The following is a 23,886-nucleotide window of genomic DNA, read 5'->3' as shown; positions in this document are numbered from 1 at the left end:
TCCCAGCCTGCCCACGTCCCTCTCCCCCTGCCAGTCTGCACCATGACGGGGTGTGGGCAGGATGCCAAGCATACCCATGCCAGGAGGTCCCACCGGGCCCTGACTTGATGGAGTGCAGCCACAGGCCCTCAGGACACGTTCTGCTCAATTACACCTTCCCCTCTAGCACCTCACCTTTACCAACATGGGGATCTGATGAAAAACCCCATCAGTTTCTAGCTCTTCCCATAATTTTGATCGACAACATTAAACGCTAATAGAAAAACATCTCATCTCTGATAAAACAAAGGCTGACAGAAAGACGGATGTCGAAAACCAGCCATATGGCAGACACAATTCCTGTGCCCGGCCATGTTCACAGCAGCGCGTCTTCGGCAGAAAGAGATGACACTGAGAAGCTTGAGGACCCGCATTTAATAAATCAAATTGTACTGGCATCACCAGAATATTCACAGTTTGCAACAGGATCAGAGCGTTTTTCTCACTTGCAGACTCGGAGGTGTTTTAGGAGGAAGGACTTGGTGTGCTGTTCTGACGTTTCATCTTTGACCGTCCCTGGGGCTCTCCATGTGTCACTGTGTCAGATCCCATCCCCTTTCATGTTTTCACAGTGCTCCTTGTGCCTCTGCCTTCTGGGATCCCTTTGCCATCTTCCAGGGTGGAGGCTTCGGCCGCGGGCTGGCTGGATACAGAAGAGTCCTGGTGAGATTTGGGGAGATCCCCCTCAGAGGCCGGGCCCTGAGGAGGTGGCCTTGTTTCGCCCCTCTGACCCTCCAGGGGACTTTCTTTTCTGACCTCTTGGAGTTCTGCAGCTGCCTGTTCCTTTGTCAGTTTAATTATTTCTCTTCCAAGCCTGTTTACTTCTTCTTCCTCAGAAGGTAACTGGGGTAATGAAGGATGAAAGAGCTTGCGCTGGTTCCCGCAGCTCTGATTTGCTGGGGAGTTGACAGCGGGCCTCCCGGCATCCTCAGGCGCTGTCAACGCCTCGGCAGCGGCACAACTTTCATCTCCTTCTTGCTTTTGAGCCTCCCCTGGAAACAGAACGAGGACAGCACTAAACCTCTGGCAGCAAGTCAGACCTCGCCATCTCTCTCCTGCCAACCTCCCGCCCAGCCTCCAAGAAAGGAGAAAGCTTTTGCAGACCCCCTTGTGCAGGGCACTGGAGTCCAGAGGGAGTCCAGGACCCAAATGAGCATGGTGAGCACAGGATCTTGTGACTCCTGTGTTACCCACGGAGGACCATGTTCATAACCCACCCTTATCAGGCACCTGAGGATAGCTCCTTGGGCCCATTAAATATTTAAGTTGAGGACAAAGGTTTTGGTTCTGTAGCTCAGACCTGGGGTTCTTTAGTAATGCAAAAGGTTCTAGCTGCCTTCAGGGTGGGAAGCAGAACAGTTCAGGAGGGCCCCCCTCATTCTCTGTCAGTACCCCATCCCTTCATGCAAACATCTAGTGTTTCCTCGATTTCAAATAAAAATGTATTTTCAAAAGCAGCCTCAAGCTCTCTCCCCCACTCAATTGTGGTCTCTAAACCCCCTCTAGAAACTCTAGAGACTGCACCAGCAGGTTGGGTCAGAAGAGGGAGTCCTAAGTGCTGACATCTAGTCCCCGTGTCCCTACTCACATGCATTGTGATCAGAATGCCTTGTCAAGCCTCTGTTTCTCAGATATAAAATGAGAGACAGGCTTCCTGATGCCCCCTCCAAACCTAGCAAGTGGCATCTGCATGGCTGGGGAGCAGCGTGTGGTGCAAGCTCTTACTATCTGGACATGTGCAGTCAACACCAGGCACTCAGTTTCCCAAAAGTCAGTCTTTTCTTAGCACTCAGGCCAAACGGTGAAAGCATATGAAAGAGACACTGCTGGGCTGGGTTTACCCTGGGCACAGGTCTTGGTCCAGGAATGAGGGGCCCCAGGAACACTTCTTGGGACCCCCTAGTGGAACCACAGCTGAACCCCACTGTGGTGGGGCTTGCCATTGGATACGTGCAGGTGTGTTTTCAGGCTGCAAGTGGAACTGGGGAACTGAAGAACTGCAGGCAGGTTAAAAGGGAAGTTGAGTGTCACCGGACCAGGCCATTTTTCTGCTTAAAACCTTCTGCGGGAGCCTCATCACACTCAGGATCAAGTTCAACTCCTTTCACTTAGGTCCTTTGCAAGGCCCTGCTGACCTGCTCCTGCTTCCCTCCTCACCCTCATTCTCCATGGTTCCCTCACATATTTGTGTTCTCCCAGCCATGCTACCGGCCCGCTGGGTCTCCGCACGCACAGTTCAGTCCCTCCCCTCTGAAGAAGGAATCCTTCCAGCTAGTGCTTATTGAGTGCTTTTCTGTACTAGGCACTGCACTCAGCATTGGACACATTTTATCCTCTTCTAAATTTAAGTCCATGAAAACAGGAGCCTCGTCTGACTCATCCAGTGTCTGGCACATTCTAAGCATTCAAAAAATATTTTTAAAAAATAGTTCCTTGCATTTCTTTTCTTAATGGAAGTATAACATGCATGGAGAGAAGTGCACACGCCTTAAGTATTCAGCTCAATGAATTTTCAAAGAGTGAACACACCTATGTAGCCAGCAGGGTGAGAAACAAAGAATTACCAGCCCCTACAAAGACGTCCTAGTTTAGTTCCCCAGCCCTTCTTCCAATCACTTCTCTTCTGCCCAGGATAACTGCTCTCCTACTTAGAATGCTAAGATGAGTTCTAACTGGTCTCTGAACTTTATATCCAGGAGTCTTGCTGTGCTTGCTCACTTATGCCTGGCCCCTTTTACTTCATATGGTGTTTGTGAGATTTAGCCATGTTTTTCAGTGTAGAATTTGTTCATTTGAATGCACCACGATTTCCAACAAATATTTAAGTGCTGAGTGAAAACAGGCAAGTCAGAGAAAATGAAACAGAAATGGACTGTAAACAGACTAAGCAATTCAGACCATTATTCATCATTAAAGAAATCTAAATTGCAAGATATAATTTTTAATCTATCAGACTGGTGAAAATTAAAAGGTTCGTCAAAGCTCAGTGTGCAGAGAAACAGACATAATCATTAATCAAGAGGATAAAAATTAATAAGATTCTTTTATATACCATTTGGGCAATATCTATCAAAACCTCAAATGCACTTGCCCTTTGACTCGATAATTAATTCCATTATTAGGAATCTACCTCTGGATATTAGCCCAAATATTTCAAGACGCATATTCCTAAATCCTCACTACAATATTGTTTTGAATAGCAGAAGCCTGATAAGAAGCCCTGTGCCCATCAACAAGGGGTTATGTATATAGATATATTTGCTGAGATGTGAAATTCTTTCTGGTGGCATACACTAAAAAGTGTAAGTTGCCTCTAGGGAGCAGACTGAGTGCCAGACTGAGGGGAAGGATGAAAGGGTGGAGGAAGGTTTTTAGATTTTTTACTTTTCTTTGCTATTTACATTGTTTTAACATGTACTTTTACACAATAAGACACGTAACCTCCAAGATTCCACCACACACTGTCACCTTGCCTTTCCAAGCTGCACTGATTGATAGACCTAAGAGCCCTAAGGCACTGCCTTCATCTCCCAGTGCTGATCCACAGCTTAGATCCTTGTCTGTACTGTGTCCTCCCCACTAGCGAGTCTGTGTCCCCACCTCTATCTCCTCTGTAGCATGCATTTCCATGGGCCACATCCTCCTCTCATGCTCTCTTCCCCCGCAGTTCCTAGAACAATAGTAGATTCTTCTGTCTCTCCACCAGTCTAGTTCTGTGGGCACGCCGTATTAGTTCCCCATGGCTGCTGTAACAAACAACCCCTAACTTAGTGGCTTCAAACAACACAAGTCTTCTCTGACAGCTCTGAAATCAGATGTCCAAAATAGGCTTCACTGGGGTGACGTTGAGTCCATGCAACCTTGGAGGCTCTAGGGTAGACTCTGTTCCTTGTTTCTTCCAGATTCTGATGGCTGCCAGCATTCCCTAGTTTGTGGCTGCATCTTTGCAGTCCCTTCTTCCCTGGTCACACTTCTTCTCTTCTTTTGTGTGTGCCAAATCTCCCTCTTGCCTCCCTCTTGAAAGGAGATATATATAAATATACAATCACATTTAGGGCCCACTTGGATTATCCAGGAGAGTCTCCTTATCTCAAGATTCATAAAACAATCACACCTGCAAAGTACTTTTGCTATATAAGGTAACATTTATAGATTTCAGGGAATTGGTCCTGAAGTCTCTGGGGGTCAGTATCCAACCTCCTATATATACTTTCCTAGTTTCCTTTGTTGATCCCTCTTCGTGGGCTTCCCCCAGTGACCTATTATCTGCTTCTCTTCTCTTCATTCGTTCTCACTAATTGGGCATTCTACGGCCTTAACTCCTGCCTCTGAGAATACCTCCCAAATCTCTATCTAGGGCTTAGTTCCCTTCTGGTAGGAGATACAGACTCATTTTTTAGCTGCCAACTGAATTCCACTTGAAAAATCTGCTGGCATTTTCCAGAAGAAAGTTTTCCCCCAATAGACCACTCCTGTTTGCCATTTAAGTAATGCTTCATGGTCACACGAGCATAAGACCTTGAAGATACATTAGTGTATTTCCTTTTTCTACCCATCAATTGCCAAGTACTGCCATGTCTCTCAGAGATATGGACTGAGTGCTTGTCTCCCTGCCCACTCCCCCTCCACCCCAGAATTCATGTTGAAGCCCTAATCTCCAATGTGATGGTGTTTGGAGGTGGTATCTTTGAGAAGCGATCAGGCTGAGATGAGTCATGAAGGTGAGACCCTCATGACAGGATTCATGCCCTCATAAGAAGACAAAGAAACCAGAGCCCTCTTTCTGTGACATGTGAGGATATAGTGGGAAGGCAGCCATCTGCAAACCAGGAAGAGAGCCCGTACCAGGAACTCAATCAGTTGGCACCTTGATCTTGGACTTCCCAGTCTCTAGAACCATGAGAAATAAATGTCTGCTGTTGAAATCACTCAGTCTATGGTATTCTGTTATAACAGCACAAGCTAAGACACTCAGAAATGTTTCTTGCATTTGCCAACTCTTCTTTCCCAATGCCAATCATGGTTTGGACTTCTAAGGTCTCTATATAAATCTCTGAGATATTTCTCCAAGGTTCAGCTGGATGTGACTTTCAGACTGTCACCTCCAATGAAGACATCACCAGCCAATGAACAGGTAAGCATTCAGAAAGCAAGTGCAAACCAAGCCCAATGTTTCAGAAACTCAGACCCAGGCAAGTGACAGTTATACAGTGACTATCTATAAAAATTACAAGAATTTTTAAGGGTTACTTATATAATTTAGAAAGATTATGTACTTGAAAATATATAAGTGGACATATGGCTAGATATTTTAGGTTTAATTATAACCTAAGAAGGAGATATAATCTAAGAAGAAGATATATTCTAATAGGAGATATCTAAAATGCAGCTTAGAATTTCTGCAACATGTAATATTATTACACCTGCAACCCATTCTAATTTTAACACAATGTATAAAACTATTGGTCAATATGCATAGCACATGGCTTTGAGTATTTCTCTACTTAATTAAATAACTGGATACATATTTGAGCATTTATTTACCTAATCAAGTGTTTAAAAATTTCAAGAAACTTAAAAATGGCTGAACCCTGATAAAAACTCTAAGAAATACTATTAGAAATGAAACAGTGACATCAGATGAACTTTAAGACTGAAGTGAAGCTGCCAAAATGAAGACAAGTGGAGCACAAGGAAGAGAAAATGATCATAGACAGAATAGATGATATGATCACAAACAGACTAGACTCCATGGAGAAGAGGATTGTGGGTTCAACTGAGTAAGACAGGTCCTGGCTGCTGGCCCCATTCCCTCTACCTCTAATTCTCCTGGATATAAATTTGCTTTTTGTGGCCAACAGAAGCCATTTTCAACTCCCATCCAAGTGCTAACCAGGCCTCACCCTGTTTAGCTTCTGAGCTCAAATGAGATCAGATGTGTTCAGGGTGGTATGGCCACAGACAGTTTTCATTCCCTTTATCCTTTTTGATGACCATAGATAAATTCCAGGGACAGACTTTCTACCCAATCTGTTTCATACTTTCTAAAGCTTGTATTAAGTCATAGACAACTATGAATTACTTTCCTACAAGTTCACTGGTTTTAGTTAAGTATTGTGCCTACAAAGGAAACCATTACTTAGGCTGACAATGAAATACATGAGTGCATAAATGAGTGAATAAAGCAAGCCTTGATTTTTAAAAATAATGACTATTCAGATCTGTTCAGGCAGGATCAAGTACGTTAGTTCCTAACAGGTTCCTTTGATTCTAGTCTCCTCCTGTACTAATCCAACCTCTTGGGAGAGGAATCTTCCCTAAAGCTCTGCTATACTCAAAGTAGGGTTCATGGACCAGCAGTGGCAGCGTCACCTGGGGACATGTTAGATATGTAGGATCTGGGGCCCTATCCCAGAATTGCTGGTTCAGAATCTGCATTTTAATATAATCCCAGGTGATGTGGGTGCATGCTACAGTTTGAGCAGCACTGCAAGCTTGCAGCACAAATCTCAGCCTTTCTGCAGCTATAAAATATTCAAAGGCTGCCAGTGCCTTAGGAACAAAATTCAAGCTTGTAACCTGGCATTCAAGGCTTTCCATGACCCAATATCTATCTGTCTTTCTACCTGACATCCCATCTCCTCTTCTTTTTCCCTATGCTCCAGCCACAGTGAGCCCTTCACAGCATCCTACCTCTGTCCTCAATGCCTTTGCTTAGGGGGTTGGTTCCTCCACGGCTATCATTCCTTTATGTATCACAATAACAAGCTTCAAGAGTCAGCTCTATCCCTGCCTCATCCATAAATCCTATTTGATTAAATCTGGCCAGAAGCAATATTCCTAGTGTCCAGAGTCCCATAAGGCTATGTCTAGACCTCCTAGAGAACTTAGTGCTTTTTATTTCCCCCCAAGGCCCACCTCAGATTGCTACTTACATACAGTTGGCATATAACCACCTTAAGTATAAAATCTTGCCTACTAATTTTCTAACCTCGGCAATGTTCTATAGTGGGGACGCAGTGAATAGCTTGTTAGATGCTTGAATATATGAACACATACACGAATGCAGGAATAAATGAGTACATTAGTACATATCTTTAAATACTGCTCATTAATATGTGAAAGTAATTCTTGAATTTATGGTATTTATTTCAGGTTGTATTCAGGTCATTTCCCTAAAAGTTCTTGCAGTGGTTCTTGTTGGAAAAAAAGATAAGAGATTTCTAACTCACACAAACATTTGTCTACATCTAAGGGGCTCAGAGAAGCCAGCACATAATTTCCACATTTACAAATGAAAATGTTTATTGTGGTTGTATAGGGGACACAAGAAGCAGTGAGTCAAAGTGAGTGAGCTTCCAGCACAGTGGGGAAGCTTTATTCAAAAGGAGTAAATTATGGTACTTTCTGCAGCTAAATTTTTCACCACCGTGAGATGAATAAACTCCTTCTGGAAATTACTCCTTCCAGGACACTTAATAGTATATTCTGGTACCCCTGAAAAATTAATTAACCTTCCTCGTAACAACCTAACCCCTAAACCAGCTGCGGTGTGTTTTTACTGTGGGTCAGGTTAATCTTCTCTGCCTTAATTTACGTCGAAGTAAGGGTGGTCTAAATTACACTGGGGCCTTGCGGTTGCTGGTATTTTGCCTTGTGCCATTTCTGTAGAGACATTCTGCTCACGTCCAAATGTATGAATCTCTTTTAAAAAGGCAAACCTCTAAGATGACCAGGGAGGACTTTTTAACTTTTTGAGCATGGGGAGGAAGGGGAGAACAACACTACTGTCCTCATTAAAGTTGGAAATACAGCCATGACAAGGAGAGGAACGAACACAGGCTGTCATCCTATTGTTCGGTCCTGTCAGGCATTTACTTCTTCTGAGAAAGGCTAGATTTTTTCAGAGGCCAGGAACTGGGATTAGATTACGGGCCAACAGTAGGGCTTACCAACCCACGCCTTCTCTTCTGTTTATTCACAAGATATCCAAGAAGTATACTCAAGTCATTTTCGGGAGACAAAGAAGAGTTACTGAAAATGTCACAACGACTGAGCTATCACTAGGACACCTGGTTACTTTCTGTGGGAGCAAAATCCTCCTTTAATTCTAAAGATTCTAGAACATGAACTCTTAAGCTGTAGGAGCTTTATTTTTCCTTCAAGAACAGACACATAGCATTGCCATTTTCCTAAAAGATTTCTGAGCAAGTCAGGAGTAGGAAAATATTATTACAAATAATAGTAATTATCCGGGTGCAGTGGCTCACGCCTGTGATCCTAGCACTTTGGGAGGCCACAACGGGAGGACTGCTTGAGCCCAGGAGTCCAAGTCCAGCCTAGGCAACATAGTGAAACTTTTTCTCTATAAAAAAAATTTAAAATATTAGCCGGGCCTGGTGGTTCACGCCTGTAACCCTGGTCACTCAGGAGGGTGAAGCTGAAGGATCGCCTGAGGCCAGAAAGTTGAGGCTGCAGTGAGCAGTGATCGTGCTACTGTACACCAGCCTCAGCAAGAGCATGAGCTCAAAAAAAAAAGGGTAATTATGGTAATTATTCTGTGCTGTTTTTGCAAACAGAATTATTGATATTTATCATTAACAACAATCTACATATCAATAATGACAGGGCAATCAACTGATACAAATGCATTATGACACAGTAGGAAAGAAAAAATATTTCCTCAAAAAGGTGATGAAACAGTATCTTTTGTTTAAAAAAAAAAGGTTGTCAATCCCCTAAAAATGTGTCCCCCCACCACTGGCCCAGAGGGGACATTTGTCTTCCTTTGTTAAAGGGGGTCTGATGGGCTTTGTCTTCCCAAGTGCATGATGCTTTCAGTTGGAATTAATCAGGGATGCGGCAGTAAGGAGGCCATCCCCAATGCTGACAATGCTACAGAAACGCTTCCTTGTTCCCACCCGGGATGGAACAATGAGAGCTAATGATGGGATTCTGGAAGCTATCGTTCTGAATCAGCCCATGACTTACGCCACTGCTCTTGTGAGAATCAAGGCTCCCGCTCCACTTCAGGAGAGCAGGAACAGGCCCACCCCAGGCTCTGCAGGCCCAAACAGATGGAGGGCTTTGAATATCCATGCGGACACTGGATGCCAGCTTGGGATGACCACAGCATGTTCCAGGTCAGTCTTGCAAGCAGACACATGCCACTGTCTGGAAGGACCTAGCCTTGCTTTCTGGCCAGTATGGAATCTATCAGAGGCAGGGGCTCTTTCTCCAGGAATTCCTCCCAGATGTACTTGGGGAACCTTTCTGTTGAAATCCCAGACAAGTACTGGCTTCTAGTCTTACCACTCCATGGACTGTGACAAGTGATTTGAACAGGCTTCCAAACACAGCTGTACAGTTGCATGAGCCAGACTTGCTGGGCCCAGCTCAGATAAGCAGACCCACCCTTCTGACCCAAAAGCTGGAGAAAAATAATACATTTTTATTGCTTCAAGTTCTAAGTTTTGAGGCAGTTTGTTACACAGTCATAGCTAACTGATACAGCTGGTTTGTTCATTCTGATGAGAGCACAGATTTTAGGTCAGATAATCAGGGTTAGAAAGGTAGGCGCTAGGTGAGGTTCACAGCTGAAATTCTAGTGGAGCCACTTGGGATTTTTGAGCAGGGTACAAGCATGATGGCAAACAGTACTCCAAAAGCTTTATCTTACAGTAGCAGGATGGAGATGGGACTGAGTCCAGGAGGCAGGAGAACCAGGAGGGGAGCCCTGCTGACAAGATAATTATGGTCTGACCCAAGCCAGAGGTGGCAGGAAGCAGGCAGGGTTGGTGATATCATGCTTGATAAATCTATAGAATATTCAGGGCAGAGGGAGAAGTCCAGGATCTGGGAAGCATGGGGCTGCAATTCTGCAGGTGGAACCCAGCAGGAGAAAAATACTTTGTGAATATTTTTATGGAGGTGGCAATTAAAGGCATGCGTCTAAGCATGAGAAGACGAAGAAGAAATGTGGGTTTTCAAGGAAAGAACCTTGATACTCACAGGTTGGGTATCTTAGTGATGTATTGCTGTGTAACAAATTACTTCAAAACCTTAAGACTCAAGAGTCTGAAAGCCGTTTAGTGGTGTGGTTCTGGCAAATGGTCTCTCATAAGAGCCCCATCAAAATGTTGACCAGTGTAGTTGGTATCTGAAAGCTCAACTGGGGCTGGAGAATCGACTCCCTGGATAGCTCACTCACATGACTGATGGCCGTAGACCTCAGTTCCACACCACATGAATAGCGTGCAGGGCTGCTTGAGTGCCCTCATGACATGACAGCCAGCTTCCTTCGAAGTGAATGATCCAAGAGAGAGAGCAAGGCATGAGTCTCCTGCCTTTTATGACCTAAGCTCAGAAGTCACACACTATCACTTCTGCGAGATTCTATAAATCATGCAGACCAACCCTGACACAATGTTGGAGAGGACTACACAAAGGTGTGAGTCCAAGGGGTAGGGATTCTGTGGCATCTTGGAAGCTGGCTACTACACTGGGGGTGGTGGAAGATGACAAGCAAAACTTCCAAAGGTATGAAGGATAGTTTTGTTGGGGAAACAAGACTACTGCGTGGGAAGAGATATGGCTCTTATACCTATTGGCTCATCTGGACCCCCAAATGGATCTTTGATCTGCTTCAAAACATCTTGCCTCCATAACTCTCTATCTGGCAGAGAAAAAGATTTCTCTCTGTTCTACTGGTTTCAAGACCACTTACCATGTGCTAAGATTTCCCTGAGATTGGCACCATCACGTTACCATTTTATAGGAAAGGAAACTGAGGTTGAGGTCACTCGTCCAGGCTCTCATAGTCAATATGACATGGGACTGGAATATTACCCCAAGTTGTTCAACTCCCAAGTTCTCACTCTTAACCACTATGCTACCATGCCTAGAGTGTGGTGCCTTGTATTCTTCTGTCAAAATCTCCCAATAAGATGCATCCATGTAAGCAACAAGAGGACCCATGAGGAATGCCCCACAGCAGCTGCAGGAAGGGGAGGGAGAGGGGACTGGTGTTTGCTAAGCCCCTCTTCCGAGGTAGGCACTGGTCAGGCAGAGACCAAGAAATCAAGGCGTGCTTACCATCCTTGGGATTCACTTTGTTCTCAGCGGGCTGCTCAACAAACTTCAGCAGTGGAGATCTTGACCTCTGTATGGTGGGAAGAGTGGGGTCACTGAACAGGATGGTGTCCTTGCCCCCTGCGGTGGAAAAGGGGGATATAGACATGTTACCTCATCGGTGGAGTTGAGTTACATTACTACCACACAATTAAAGGGGTGTTTGGATCAGCAAGGAACCTTCCATCGTAGGTAATGCTGTGGAAGGGAAAGGACCCCTAGGCCCTTGTGCAGTGTGAGGACACAGCAATGAGGTCCAGGGCCTGCTATCTATGATTAAACACCTTGACTCCTGCCTGGGTCCGTCAGGGTTGGCTGCCCACAAATGCTACCGTTAAAAGGAAGCCTGTTATGAAAACATGGTTGAAAATCACATAGCTTTGATGTGGATGAGATGAGAACAATGATAACAGCAGCAGAATATGTAGGAGTGTATGCTTTGAAGCTATACTGCAGTGTTTGTGTTCTAGACATCATCCCTTGCTAGGGGGATGGCCTCAGGCACATCACTGGACCTCTCTGGGCTCTCACCTATAACATGAGGAAGAATAACAGCATCTCCCTTGCTGGGTGGTTGTGAGGATGAGATGAACTAGGCGTTTAGTCGGCACTCAATATATGCCACCTATTGAAACAGTGACTTGACAGTGTCAGGTGCACTGCTGTTCCCACTAAATCTAATTTCATTCTCACTTAGGTTGAGTCACACTATCATAAGGCAGGTAACATCAAGTTCTCCAACTTAGCTACATTTCACTTATAACATATAGTCCCATGCCAGTCAAACCCTTATATTTATAGGAACTCCCTAGGAGGTCAGAGAAAGTTTGAGGCACACAGGAGGAAGAAAGGAAGACCATGATAAAGATATTTTAGAGGCTGTGGCAAGTATGGAGGTGAGGGACAGGGAGTGTGGCTTAGGAACAGAAGCATGATGGACACAGACACATAACATGTAGACAGGCAGCCATGCTATCCCCAGCAGTCAGTAGAGCCCACGAGGCAGGACTGAATCCCAAACATGGTCCATGAGGTCTTGGAATTCTCCTGGTAGTGCCTTCATGCCAAAAACAAGCCCAGTCCCTGCTCCATTCCTGACTTTGAGCAAGACCCTCTCTAAAGCTGCATGATGCCAAGTCACTAAATTTCTCTGGGGTTCAAATGAGGGTCTCTAAGATTCTATTATTTCACTCTGTTTCAGGTTCTGCAGAGCACAGAATGGCATTTTGTAAAGACACCTACTCCTTCTTTGGAGAATCAGGTGAACCTTGGTCTTAATTCCATCACTGTAACCTGGGTCCTCCCTAGTTGTTTATAATAGTCTTCCCATTAGGCTTGCCTTATTAACTTGATTTCCAAGACCGTGGTAAAGAGTTTGGCACAAGGTAGGTGGCTAGTACATGTCTGAAGAAATGAAATAAGATGCAGTGACTCATGCCTGTAAGCCTAGTACTTTGGGAGGCTGAGGTCAGAGGGCTGCTTGAACCGAGGAGTTTGAGATCAGCCTGGACAACATAGTGAGACCTCACCTCTACAAAAAAATTAGCTGGGTGTGGTGGCACACACCTGTGGTCCTAGCTACTTGGGAGGATGAGGCAAAAGGATCAGCTGAGCCAAGGAGGTCAAGGCTGCAGGGAGCAGTGATTGTGCCACTGCACTCAAGCTTGGGTGACTGAGTGACTCTGACTCAAAAATAAATAGATAGATAGATAGATAGATAGATAGATAGATAGATAGATAGATAGATAGATAGATAAAAATAAATGTCTGAATACATGGCTGGCACATTCTTGGGAATCCTGACGCCTGGTGGACATGGGTATCTGCTGCTGCCTCATGCAGATGGCGTGTGTTATTAGCAGCCACAGCCTCCGGTGCTATGCGAAAGTCATCCTAGAATAGCAGAACCTGACAGGAGCTGGCCCTCAAGTTCTACACCAGCACAGCTATTGTCTCATGTGGAAAAAAATCCAAAAATTATCAAGGCCATAGTCCAGAGATGTTTCCCAAAGAGAACAGTTGCTCTACAGTTCACGGTACTGTTAAGAGGCTCTTAGAACAAAGCTAACACAACCAGGCCTCCCTGTGTGCTGCAAAGATATAATTTGGAAACAACTACTGGATGGATGAATGATGGTCCAGGCTTTGGTTTCCATGAATTGAAGTCCTCAAGTTAGACTTTTGTTTCTCTTCATCGAGGCAACATTTACTCTCCTCAGGTCAGGAATCAGATGGCATTTCTTGACCGTCTTTCTCTAGTAGATGGGCCAGCAGCTCTAGTCTCTAGGGGACTCAATAAAAGACACATTCTGCCCCTCTAGGCTCCAATCATGGTGGACAAAAAGTCAGAATTATGGGCAGAGGTGGGTGCTGGCTGCAACGGAGCGACTAAGGCAGCTGGAGGGAGCCCTTTAGCCCTCCCTGACACAAGGAATTCTTTAGGGTAGAATGTCTCCTTGGCCCTACCCAATCACAGGCTCATTACCCATTCTACAATGGTCCCTTGAAAACGCTGGTACCAGCAACATTAAACCTTTATAAAAATCCCAACAACAAGAGTGTAGAGAAGGGAAGCAAGCCACCCTTCTGGGGAGAAGGTAATTATCTCCCTAAACTCCTACCCTAGAGAGATCATTTCCTGATCTGAAGGTCAAAAGCCAAGATTTAGTCATTCTTGCAAAATGTTTGAAGGATTAAAAAACCCTTCCTCTAAGTTCAGATTCTATCAATTTCATCCATGAGCTCTAATCTGTTGGTCTGCTGTCTCATACTTCCATGCCAGTTCTTAGGACTAGAGGGTAAGGAGGGGGTGAGGGTGGTCTACAAACCAAAGTAGAAACTAATGTGGAAAGTCACACAGGCCTTTATGTTCAACGGGTGTCTAAGTTTCTAGAAGCTCTCCTGATTCCTTATGGCACAAAATCCCTCACCCCCATCTCCAAAACAAACCGTTTTCTCCTCAGGCTGATCCCTGGAGTGGAGAGAGAATGAAGATGCAAAGCTCAAAAAGCCGGACTCTACTCTTGCTAGATGTTTTCTGGCTCTTGTGTTCCTTTCTAGAGCACAAACAGATCCAAGACATATCCCCCCAAAGTCACCCAAGCACCCTTCTCCCTGCAGAGGCAGACAAAGGGCTGAGAGAAGGAGGCAGACAGGCAGAGAGAGTATGAAGGGGGTAGGTTAAACCGTTTGGGATGTATGTGCTTTGCTAGCTAGATGATTTCTCTATGCAGGCTGCGACATTTGTCAATGTCTATTGCTCAGCATGATCGCAAATGCACCACAACTCTAGCAAACTACATCAAAAGCTCTATGCTGTTGGCTGAGAGAGTGAGGAGGGAGGAGGCAAGGGGAGTCATCAAGGGAAACATCACAGCATACTCCAAGTCCAACAGGCATTCTGCCATAATGAGGGTGAACTCCTCTGCCATTGCCTTGTAGAGTCTCAGAAGAGATTGTTCTGGCTTCTGAATGCTTCCTCTCCAGTCTAGTCTACTCCATTCCTCTCTTCTCTGAATTGTAGTTACCCGATACCAGCAGAAGAACACTGAAATGAAAATCTGAAGGCCTGAGTTCTAATATCAGCCTCTATGAACTCAGGTGTCCTCTAACTTCCCAGGCCTCTGTTTCCTTAATTAAAATAAGGGGACCAGACTAGAACAGGAGGGGAATAATGTTTCCTCCATATGTTAGCTCTGACAAGAGGTAGCTTCCTGGAAAGGCAAAGTAGAAGACTATTCTGAGGGCCACGTCTGAAATCAGCAAGGAAGAGCGATGTGGTTAACTCACAATGTCCACCACTGGTGTGGGAATGGGTGCTGCGAAACACACATCAAATTCTTGCCAACCTTGAGCTTTTGCTCTCAGCTGTCCTTCTAGGTCGAGCATTTGATGATTCCTCACATCATTCCTGCACATACTAACACCTTTATCACTCATTTAGCACAGAATTATGGACCATTTTGTACTTCACTCTCACTGCTTGGTGTGTGTTCATCTTGCTTCACAAATTGGATTGTAGGTTCTTGGGGAGGTGGGGAGGGGCATGCCTAGAATGCCTGGTGCCAGCACTGTATCCACAAAGTCAGTTCTCAAAAGGCTGTCAACACATCAATGGGCTGATTTATTAAAGGAGACACAGGTGATTCCAAAATGCTGGTAAATAAGAGACAGCAATTCTCTGATGTCTCTGGAACCCAACCCCCTCCTGCTGGCTAAACACTAAGACTCAGCTCCTTCTTGGGGGGAGAAATAAAAGGAGGAAGAGAAGGAGGAAGAAATGGAGGCAGAGGAAGGAAAGAATATATTGCCTTTTACTCCATTATCCAGTAGGCTGAATGGAGATACATACAACAATGTGCAGACAGAGGGACTGATCTGATTTACACTGGAAGAGGCTCTTTCCCCCATTACTCTCACCACAGTTTGAAAATATCACAGCCTGATGCTTCATCCACCGTTAATGTCCTTCACTGCACAAGGGTGATGCTATGGCATTATGTAACCTGTACCAGATCTGGGGAGCTGTCACTCTTCCTCCTTTCTCCCACCCACTTTGTATCTATGTGGAGGCCACAGATTAGAACAAATAGGACCATAGCACAAAACCCATTTAGTCAGGTCCTGCAAAGCTAATTTCATCATTTAATATTTGTTCTGTGCTAATTGAATTCTCTATTCAGTGGACTATTGTAATCGGAAAAGTGCAGGAAAAGGTAGATAATACATTTCTATTTATTGACATGCAGGGATGATATAAGGTACTGTTGATATAAACCACAAAAACAGATATTTCAAATATAACATACTCCCAAATCCCACTGAAACATTGTAGCTCAGGCCTTCAGGCAGCAAAAAGAAGAAAAGAAACAATCGTTATTGCACAACAGACATTTGAAGTCTCACCTAGACCAAACAAAACCAGAGACAGAAAATTCTCATTGGTTCCCTTATTCAACTTCCATTTTTTACATAAACTGTAGAAAAGAAACGGTGAGAGATTTCACCAAGTTATTTTGCAGAAATTTAAAAAAATCAAAATCCTGGTACATGAATTAAAATAGCATTCTGACTGTACAGATAAATGGTAAGTTTTCCCAACTCTGTTGAAACTCAATGCAATAAAAGAAAGGCCTTCAATAGAAGATGGAGTTTTCAGCAGCATAAAAAGGTTCCCATGCAAAATGATCACTCAAATCCCCAGGATGGCACTTGCCACTAATTAGTTCTGCTTAGATCTTTTGACATCAAGTTCAAGAAATCTCTGTGAAAAATTCCAATTTATGAAACACACATCCAGGCAAACTAAGACCGCTGTTCGGATTTACACTTAAGAAAAATTCCTTGTTGTTGCCTACCGCCCTGTGGTAATTTTATTTATCATCCATTCCAGGGTAGCAGCTCAAATGATTCCAGGGTAAGGGAGACTGGTTTGTGCAGAAAGCCTAAGTAACTAAAAATATATGTACAACATGGCTTCCAGGGAAAGAGGAGGTGGCAGAAAATGATAAATATACGTTTCTGAGGAGTAAAAAGACAAGGGGGACTGGCTGTCCAGGGTCTCTTGAAAGGGATATTTTACCAAGACAAACAAGATAAATATAGCTAATTAAAGTAAGACGTCAGAGCTTCCTAACATGGTGTGTAACTGGGGGGAAAAATCTATCCAGGAAATTTTGATTTTTAAGCTATGGAAAAGGGAAATGGGAGAAAGGAGGCGAAGGTGGTTGTGAAGTATATTTGGGTTAGAAAAATTGTAGGATCTTAAATTAATTTTTATGACTGGTGATTAAATTGAACAAATCTCTGTATGTTCTTACATTCAATTTCAGGACTGATGATTTAATTGCACAAATCTTTGTAAGCTCTTATATTTACTTTTAGGGCTGATGATTAAGTTGAACAAATCCTTGTATATTCTTAACATTCATATTTAGGAGTGATGATTACATTGAATAAATCTTTATAAGATACCTACAGATTAAAAACAGAAACAATCCACTACATTTGCAAAAGTTTATAAAAAAATTACACAGACTCAGTGACAACTTCGGAATTCAAGTGAGTAAAACTTCACAGTCCCACAAGTGAGAACTGAATATTTATTGCATTTTTCTGATTCTACCCTCCCTATACCCAAAATGATGGATTCTAAGTTTAAAACACTTGTAGATTTTTTCAGTAATGATCTCCAAATAAAAGGATGTTAAAAAGGTAAGGTCTTTGCAAATCATGTAAGAGAAAAATAGTTTTCATAAAGTTTTGCTTACCTGGAAGACTCCACAAGCCAGAAACTTCGAGAGTTCTTAATTTTTTCTCCAGCTCAGCCACTCGATTCCCTAGGATTCTGGACAAGGGGAGAAAATTGTAAAGATTAATGAGCATCTAGTCAGCTGTCAGGGTTGTGAGGTGGCTACCTGGGAAACTCACTACCGTAGTAACAGAGAGAAAAGTTTTGAAATTTACAACAAATGCTAAAAATGGAACATTTATATGTATGTGAGTAAATAATGTGTACTCTATTGAAAGCACATATGCAAAGAGAAAGAAAAGTGAATAATTTTTTTAAATTATAAAATGTCATTTAAATGAATCTTCCCCCAAAAGTAACTCCCCTGGGAAGCTAATCAATTATTCCACCACTGTCCAAAACATCTCAGGGAATTTCTATTTGGGAAATGTTCATTGCTAAATATGATAATGAATTCTGAAAACCCTTAGTCATATTACACCTTGATTCTCTGAGGGTGGGGGAATCTGATTTTTGGAAACAACCAATTCTAACAAATAAGCTGGGTGGACATGCTTGGTTACATTGCTTTGAAGCAATAAATACTAAGATTTGCCTTTGTCTCCCTGGCATCTATGTTCTTTATCTCTAACACAATGCCTGGTACGTGATAGGTGCTCAATAAGTATATCTGATGGAATATATGCTTTTCTTTTTTTCATGACTTGTAATAACTTGTGGAAAGAATAAAAATTAGATATTTTAAAAGAGTTTTTGGTAATTGAAGCATCATTAGAATAATTATGCTGCTTTCCAAGGTGGCCATTCCGACTCACTGGAATGTGTAAATTCTAGAATGTGTTTTTGAAAAGATCATACTATTTCCTGGAAGCCAAAGTTCATCTATATGCATGTACAGACATGTGGACCTGCATCCACCCCTTCATTGTATACATAACTAAATATAGTTGGGAAATGATTTGATAGTCATCCAAAACTCCAATCACTTTCCATTGGCCTGGAAATGGAAAAAACTGTCTTTATTTTATTTGGGGGATTTTCTCAGCACTGCTGTACTAAAATAATGCGGAAATCACCTTAATGGCAAAATTTCAATTCCTTTCAGCAGGATAGATCAGAGCACCAGAATCATTCCCCTACCTCTCTTTATATTCCAACGATAGCTGCACACACCCACCTACACACAGAGACATGAATATGTATATATCTGCGCATATATAAGGCTTTGGAGCAATTCTGCTTTTACCTGAATTGACTTACACCATCTTAATTAATATTCCCTTTGAGTTCACAGAAAACTCTGGAATTACTATCTGTGGTTTTTCTTCATCTAGGTACTTAGAGCTTTTCTTTTCTTCTTTTCCTCAAGTCTTAAAATTCTGCATAGCCTTGATCAATTACTTTCCATTTGCACTCCATTTGTTGAGTCCACTTTGCTTTCATGTCCCTGACCCTTCCACAGACACTATTCTTCGTAATCTCGCTTTCAATATTTTGCTCAGACCTTCTGATCCGAGCTCCCTTTTCACCAGTTGATGGCTTCGAGATGCAATCACAACACTGTTCAAGCTGATGACTGTTTCTTAACGAGATCCGATCATCCGTATGTGGCTGCCTCTTGGAAATGAAAGATAAGGCTTAACGCTTCTGTGGACGCTGAGGGACACTGTCGGGGCACCGTTCAAAGGTGTGGCGAAGAGACACACAGTTTCATTTTTTCTGATGTTTCAGGACAACACAGCCATTTTTCTCAGAAATGAAGTGGATCTGCTGGTGTCCCTGACTATCTACCTTCAGGAACCCTGTCTGAGTTCTTCAGTGGAGGCTGCTTTCTTCCTTGACCTGACACTTATCAGCATCTGGAGGTAGTAAGATGAACCCAGTAGAAGTGGTGGTAGTAGAAATAGTAGCAATAATACCATCAACAATGGAGGTAACTACGGCACTACCGTGAACACAAACGGCCAACTAATCTTTCCCGAGTCCTTAGTATGAGGCAGAGTCCATGCTAAAAACCTGCCTAATTTGCATTATCTCACTGAACCTGACAAAACTATGTGGTATGTGTTGTATTATTATCCTCCCTTTACACATGTGGACTCCAAGGAACAGAGAGGTTAAGCAACTTGCCCAAGGAGGCAGAGTTCATCTCAAAGCTCTGTCTTTTCCCAGCCTCCGGTAATCTCATCCACCACACTTTCCTCTTTCCATTAGGAAACAGAGGCACAGAAGTTAGTTAACTTGGGGCTGGGCCTGATGACTCACTCCTGGAATCTCAGGACATTGGGAAGCTGAGGCAGATTAGACTGCTTGAGTCGGGAGTTTGAAACCAGCTTGGGCAACATAGCAAGACCTTACCTCTACAAAAACATTTTAAAAAATAAAAATTAGCTGGGCAAAGTGGTGCATGCCTATAGTCCCAGCTACTTGGGATGCTACATGGAAGGATCTCCTTAGCCCAGGAGGTCCAGCCTGGGAAACAGAGCAAAACCCTGATTAAAAGAAAATAATTCATTCACTTGGCTAAAACCATTTGTAGGACTCAGTCAGTGGTGAGTCTGGATTGGAACCCAAGCCTCCACTTGCCTCTGAAGCACATGCTCTTGACCAATACCCCACAGTGGTGCTTTAAAACGAGCCTTCCCGTATTCTTTCTCATGCCTGCACCAAGTGCTCCTTATAAACTGTTCACATTGAAATGTGGAGGTAGCCACAGTTGACTTGTAAAATACAACCCAAGATGCTTCAAGTGACAAAAAGGGACCTCTTGGTCACCTTCACACTGGATAAAAATGGCAGGGAGGGCTGGGCTCAGTGACTCAGCTTGTAACCCCAGCACTTTGGGAGGCCGAGGCGAGTGGATTGTCTGAGCCCACAGGTTCGAGACCAGCCCAGGCAACTTGGCGAGATCTCATCTCTACAATAAATCAAAAATTATCTGGGTGTGTAGCATGCGCCTGTAGTTCCAGCTACTTGTAAGGCTGAGGTGGAAGGATTGCCAGAGCCCAGCAGGTCGATGCTGGGGTGGCCGTGAGTGTGCCACTGCACTTTGCCTGGGTGACAGAGTGAGATTCCAATTCAAAAAAAAAAAAAATGGCAGGGAGACTTCTGGGCAAGATGGCGACGGAACAGGTCGGACCGTGAGAGTCTCTGCAAAAGCGAGTGCCCATAAAGACTCTCTGTGTGAATGGGTGTATGCCAGTGAGTGAGTGAAAGTCCCTCTGAGGGGAGACTTGGGTGCATGTACCTAGGGCTCTTCTCTGGAGGTGACTGCAACCCAACACTGCGCTGAGATTGGAGAACCAGGTGCACAGGATCGCCTGCCATTCTTGGGGGGCTTTTGAGAGGAGGCAGCAGAGAACAGCCACCCCTCACCACCTGGCACTCGACCCACGCCATCACCTGAAGCAGCATACCTGACACGAGAAGGCAGGTCATGGAAGTCTGGAATAAAGCTCCAATGTGGGTGACGGGGACGCAGAGACTTGCATTGCCTCACCCAGCTCCACACAGCCTCTATCTTTGGACCCAGAAGCTATTATCTTATCCAACTCAGAGAGACAGATATCCCTCCCCCAGGCTGGAACAGGCACGGACACATCAGATCTGAGTGGGAGACCTGAGAGCAGTAGCAGCAAGGAGAGTGAGTCCGAATCTGATCCATCCTCCTACCACAGTAGTCTGTGGGGCATCTGACCCATGCTGAGGGCAACCCTATCAGCCTGTACTGAGAGCGGAGGGGAGGGGCTGGAGATCAGAGCTACTCTCTAAGGTAGAGACTTCAAAGGAAACTGGAGCCACAGAAACTGCCAGAGAGTGAGTTGTTTTTTTGTTTATTTTTTGTTTTAGTTTTAGCTTTGTTTCCTTTCTCTCCTTCTTTCTGTTTTTGTTTACATTTTTGTACTTGCTTTGCTTCTGTTATTTTTAATTTATTTTTATTTTAGATTTTCTGTTTATGTATGGGAATTTTTGAGGGGGAGTACACCAACAGGGAGGTTTTTGTTTATTTGTATGATTGTCTGGATGTTTTTGTCTTTTTTGTTGTTTCTATCTTTGTCTTTCTGTTTATTCGTTGGTTGGTATGCCTGTACCAACTAACGCCTGTATGATTGTCCGTATGCTTTTGTCATTTCTATCTTTGTCTCTCTGTTTATTAGTTAGTTGGTATGCCTGTCTGTTTTCCCTCTTCTTCTTCTCTCCACCTCCCTTTCATCTTCCTCTTTCCTTTTTCCATTCTTTTCCCTTTTCTTAACTCCATTTTGCTTTCAGGGGGCAAACAGACAACCTCACTGCATGGAAAGATTGTAAGGCAGTGGGAAGTAGGTTCCAGGGGGCCCATACACCTGTCAGCGGCAGATACTGGGATCTACAGATAGCTTCTGAATCATAGTGCCCCCCTGCCCCCAATTAAGTCTCAAAACTGCAAAAAGCATAGGACCCAACCCCAGTCCAGCTTCAGAATTAAACAAAATCAGAGGATCTACATAAGGAAGAATAGGAGATTGAGCAAACAGAAATACAATCTATTCTCCATCACTGAACAACAGAATTAAAGAAGAGGTTAAAGGGCTGGGGGTGGGGTGGGGACCCTACACAAATGAAGAAAAACCGAAGGAAGAATAAGAGTCTCATACAGACCCCTGGGCGGTCAGCCACCGAGAATACAGACTCAGAACTCACACAATGAAGAGCTCCCAGAATGACTGGTCTCAAACCACAAACCCAGATATCAAGATATAAATAGAGAGAATAAATAGAAATGAGAAGAGACAAGAAGAAAGAATGAAGGAGTTGATAACTGAGATAACAGGAATAAAGAATACAGTGAATGAAATAAACAACAAATTGATAAGCATGGAAGGCAGAATTAACCAAACAAAAGAAAGAATCTCAGAGCTTGAGGACCAAAATATGGAACAAACCCAAGCTGTTAAAAACATAGAAAAGAAGCTTAAAAAGACAGAACAAAACCTCCAAGAGATGAGTGATTATTTCAAGAGGCTGAACCTAAGATTAATTGGAATCCGTGAGGCAGATAGAGAGATCAAGACCACCCTGGAACAAACATTCCATGAAATTATCCAAGAAAACTTCCCTCATCTCATCAGTGATGTGACCATTCAAACACAAGGGATTCAGAGAACCCTTGCAAGACAACAAATAAGAAGACTAACTCCTAGACATATAGTAATTTGCCTACACAAAGTAAATATAAAAGAAAAAAATCCTAAAGGCTGCAAAAGAGAAAGGTCAGACTCCATAGCAGGGAAGAAAAATTAGAATAGCAGCAGACTTATGTATAGAAACACTTCAGGCTTGGAAAGCTTGGAGTCCAATCTTCAAAGTTCTCAAAGATAAACAATTTCAACCAAGAACTACCCAGCTAAGCTAAGGTTCATTACTGATGGAGAATTAAAATCTTTCCTAGACATTCAATCCCTAAGAGTTTACACTGCTTCCACACCAGCTCAATAAGAAACACTTAAGAAAGTATTAAACATAGAAGAAAGAAAAAAACAGCAATAACCTTCACAAGAATGCAGGAGAAAGATTGAGAACATACATGAATCAACCCCAAAATTAAAAGAAAGTCAACACATAAACAAACAGCAGCAACAACAATAAACTCTATAAGAACCTCATGGCAGGGATAAATTTTCATAGCGCAATAACTAGCCTGAATGTGAATGAACTAAATGCACCACTGAAAAGACACAGAATGGAAAATTGGATAAAATATCGTGAGGCTATAATATATTATCTCCAAGAGATGCATCTCACCAGAAAGGACACTCATAGACTCAAAGTAAGAGGATGGGAAATAAAATTTCAGACAAACGGAATACAAAAGAAAGCAGGAGTCACAATCTTAATATCAGAAAAAAATACCCTTTAAGCTATCAAAAATTTAAAAAGGTACAGAAGGTCATTACAAAATGATAAGAGGTTCAATCCATCAATAAGAAATATCCATCCTAAACACATATGCACCAAACATAGGAACACCAACTTTCATAAAGCAGCTTCTAGGTAAACTAAAAGAAGATACTGACTCTAACATTATCACAGCTGGGGACTTAAAGACCCACTAACAGCCATAGACAGATCATCAAGAAAAAAAGTCAACAAGAAGATCCAGAACCTCAATGTGACGTTTGACCAAATGGACTTAATTGATACCTACAGAACACTCCACCCAACATCCATGGAATATACATTCTACTCATCACCACATGGAATGTACTCTAAGATTGACCATATCCTTGGCCATAAGTCAAGCATAAACAAATTCTATAAGAGTGAAATTCTGCCATGTACCTTCTCATACCACAGTGGACTAAAAATAAGTATCAACACCAACAAAGTTCCCCCCAAACCCACAAAGACATGGATACTAAACAGCATGATGTTAGGCAACTCCTGGGTCAACATGAAAATCAAAACAGAGATTAAAAGATACCTAGAAA

General features: G+C 43.2%; 1 protein-coding gene across 3 annotated transcripts in view; it reads right to left on the bottom strand.

The window, feature by feature from the left end:
* Positions 1–396: 396 nt before the first annotated feature.
* CCDC149 (coiled-coil domain containing 149) overlaps positions 397–23,886 on the bottom strand; it is a 74,134-nt gene continuing 50,644 nt past the window's right edge. Inside the window, exons 9-13 of one of the 3 annotated variants that reach the window (XM_008059453.1) lie at positions 17,439–17,515; positions 15,978–16,010; positions 11,134–11,250; positions 796–1,031; positions 397–682 (exon numbers count right to left, since the gene is read on the bottom strand). In XM_008059453.1, the coding sequence (XP_008057644.1) occupies positions 581–682; positions 796–1,031; positions 11,134–11,250; positions 15,978–16,010; positions 17,439–17,515 (565 nt within the window). In that variant the 3' untranslated portion in view covers positions 397–580. Of the gene's footprint in view, positions 1,032–11,133; positions 11,251–15,977; positions 16,011–17,438; positions 17,516–23,886 lie in introns of all 3 variants that reach the window. The other 2 variants (XM_008059454.2, XM_021713089.1) reach the window with 2 other exon arrangements.

This window comes from Carlito syrichta, unplaced genomic scaffold (assembly GCF_000164805.1).
Source record: "Carlito syrichta isolate Samal-C Ts95f unplaced genomic scaffold, Tarsius_syrichta-2.0.1 Scaffold304090, whole genome shotgun sequence".
NCBI classification, from domain to species: Eukaryota; Metazoa; Chordata; class Mammalia; order Primates; family Tarsiidae; genus Carlito; species Carlito syrichta.
Note: the sequence above shows the minus strand (reverse complement) of the source record. Positions and strands in the feature narration are given on the sequence as shown.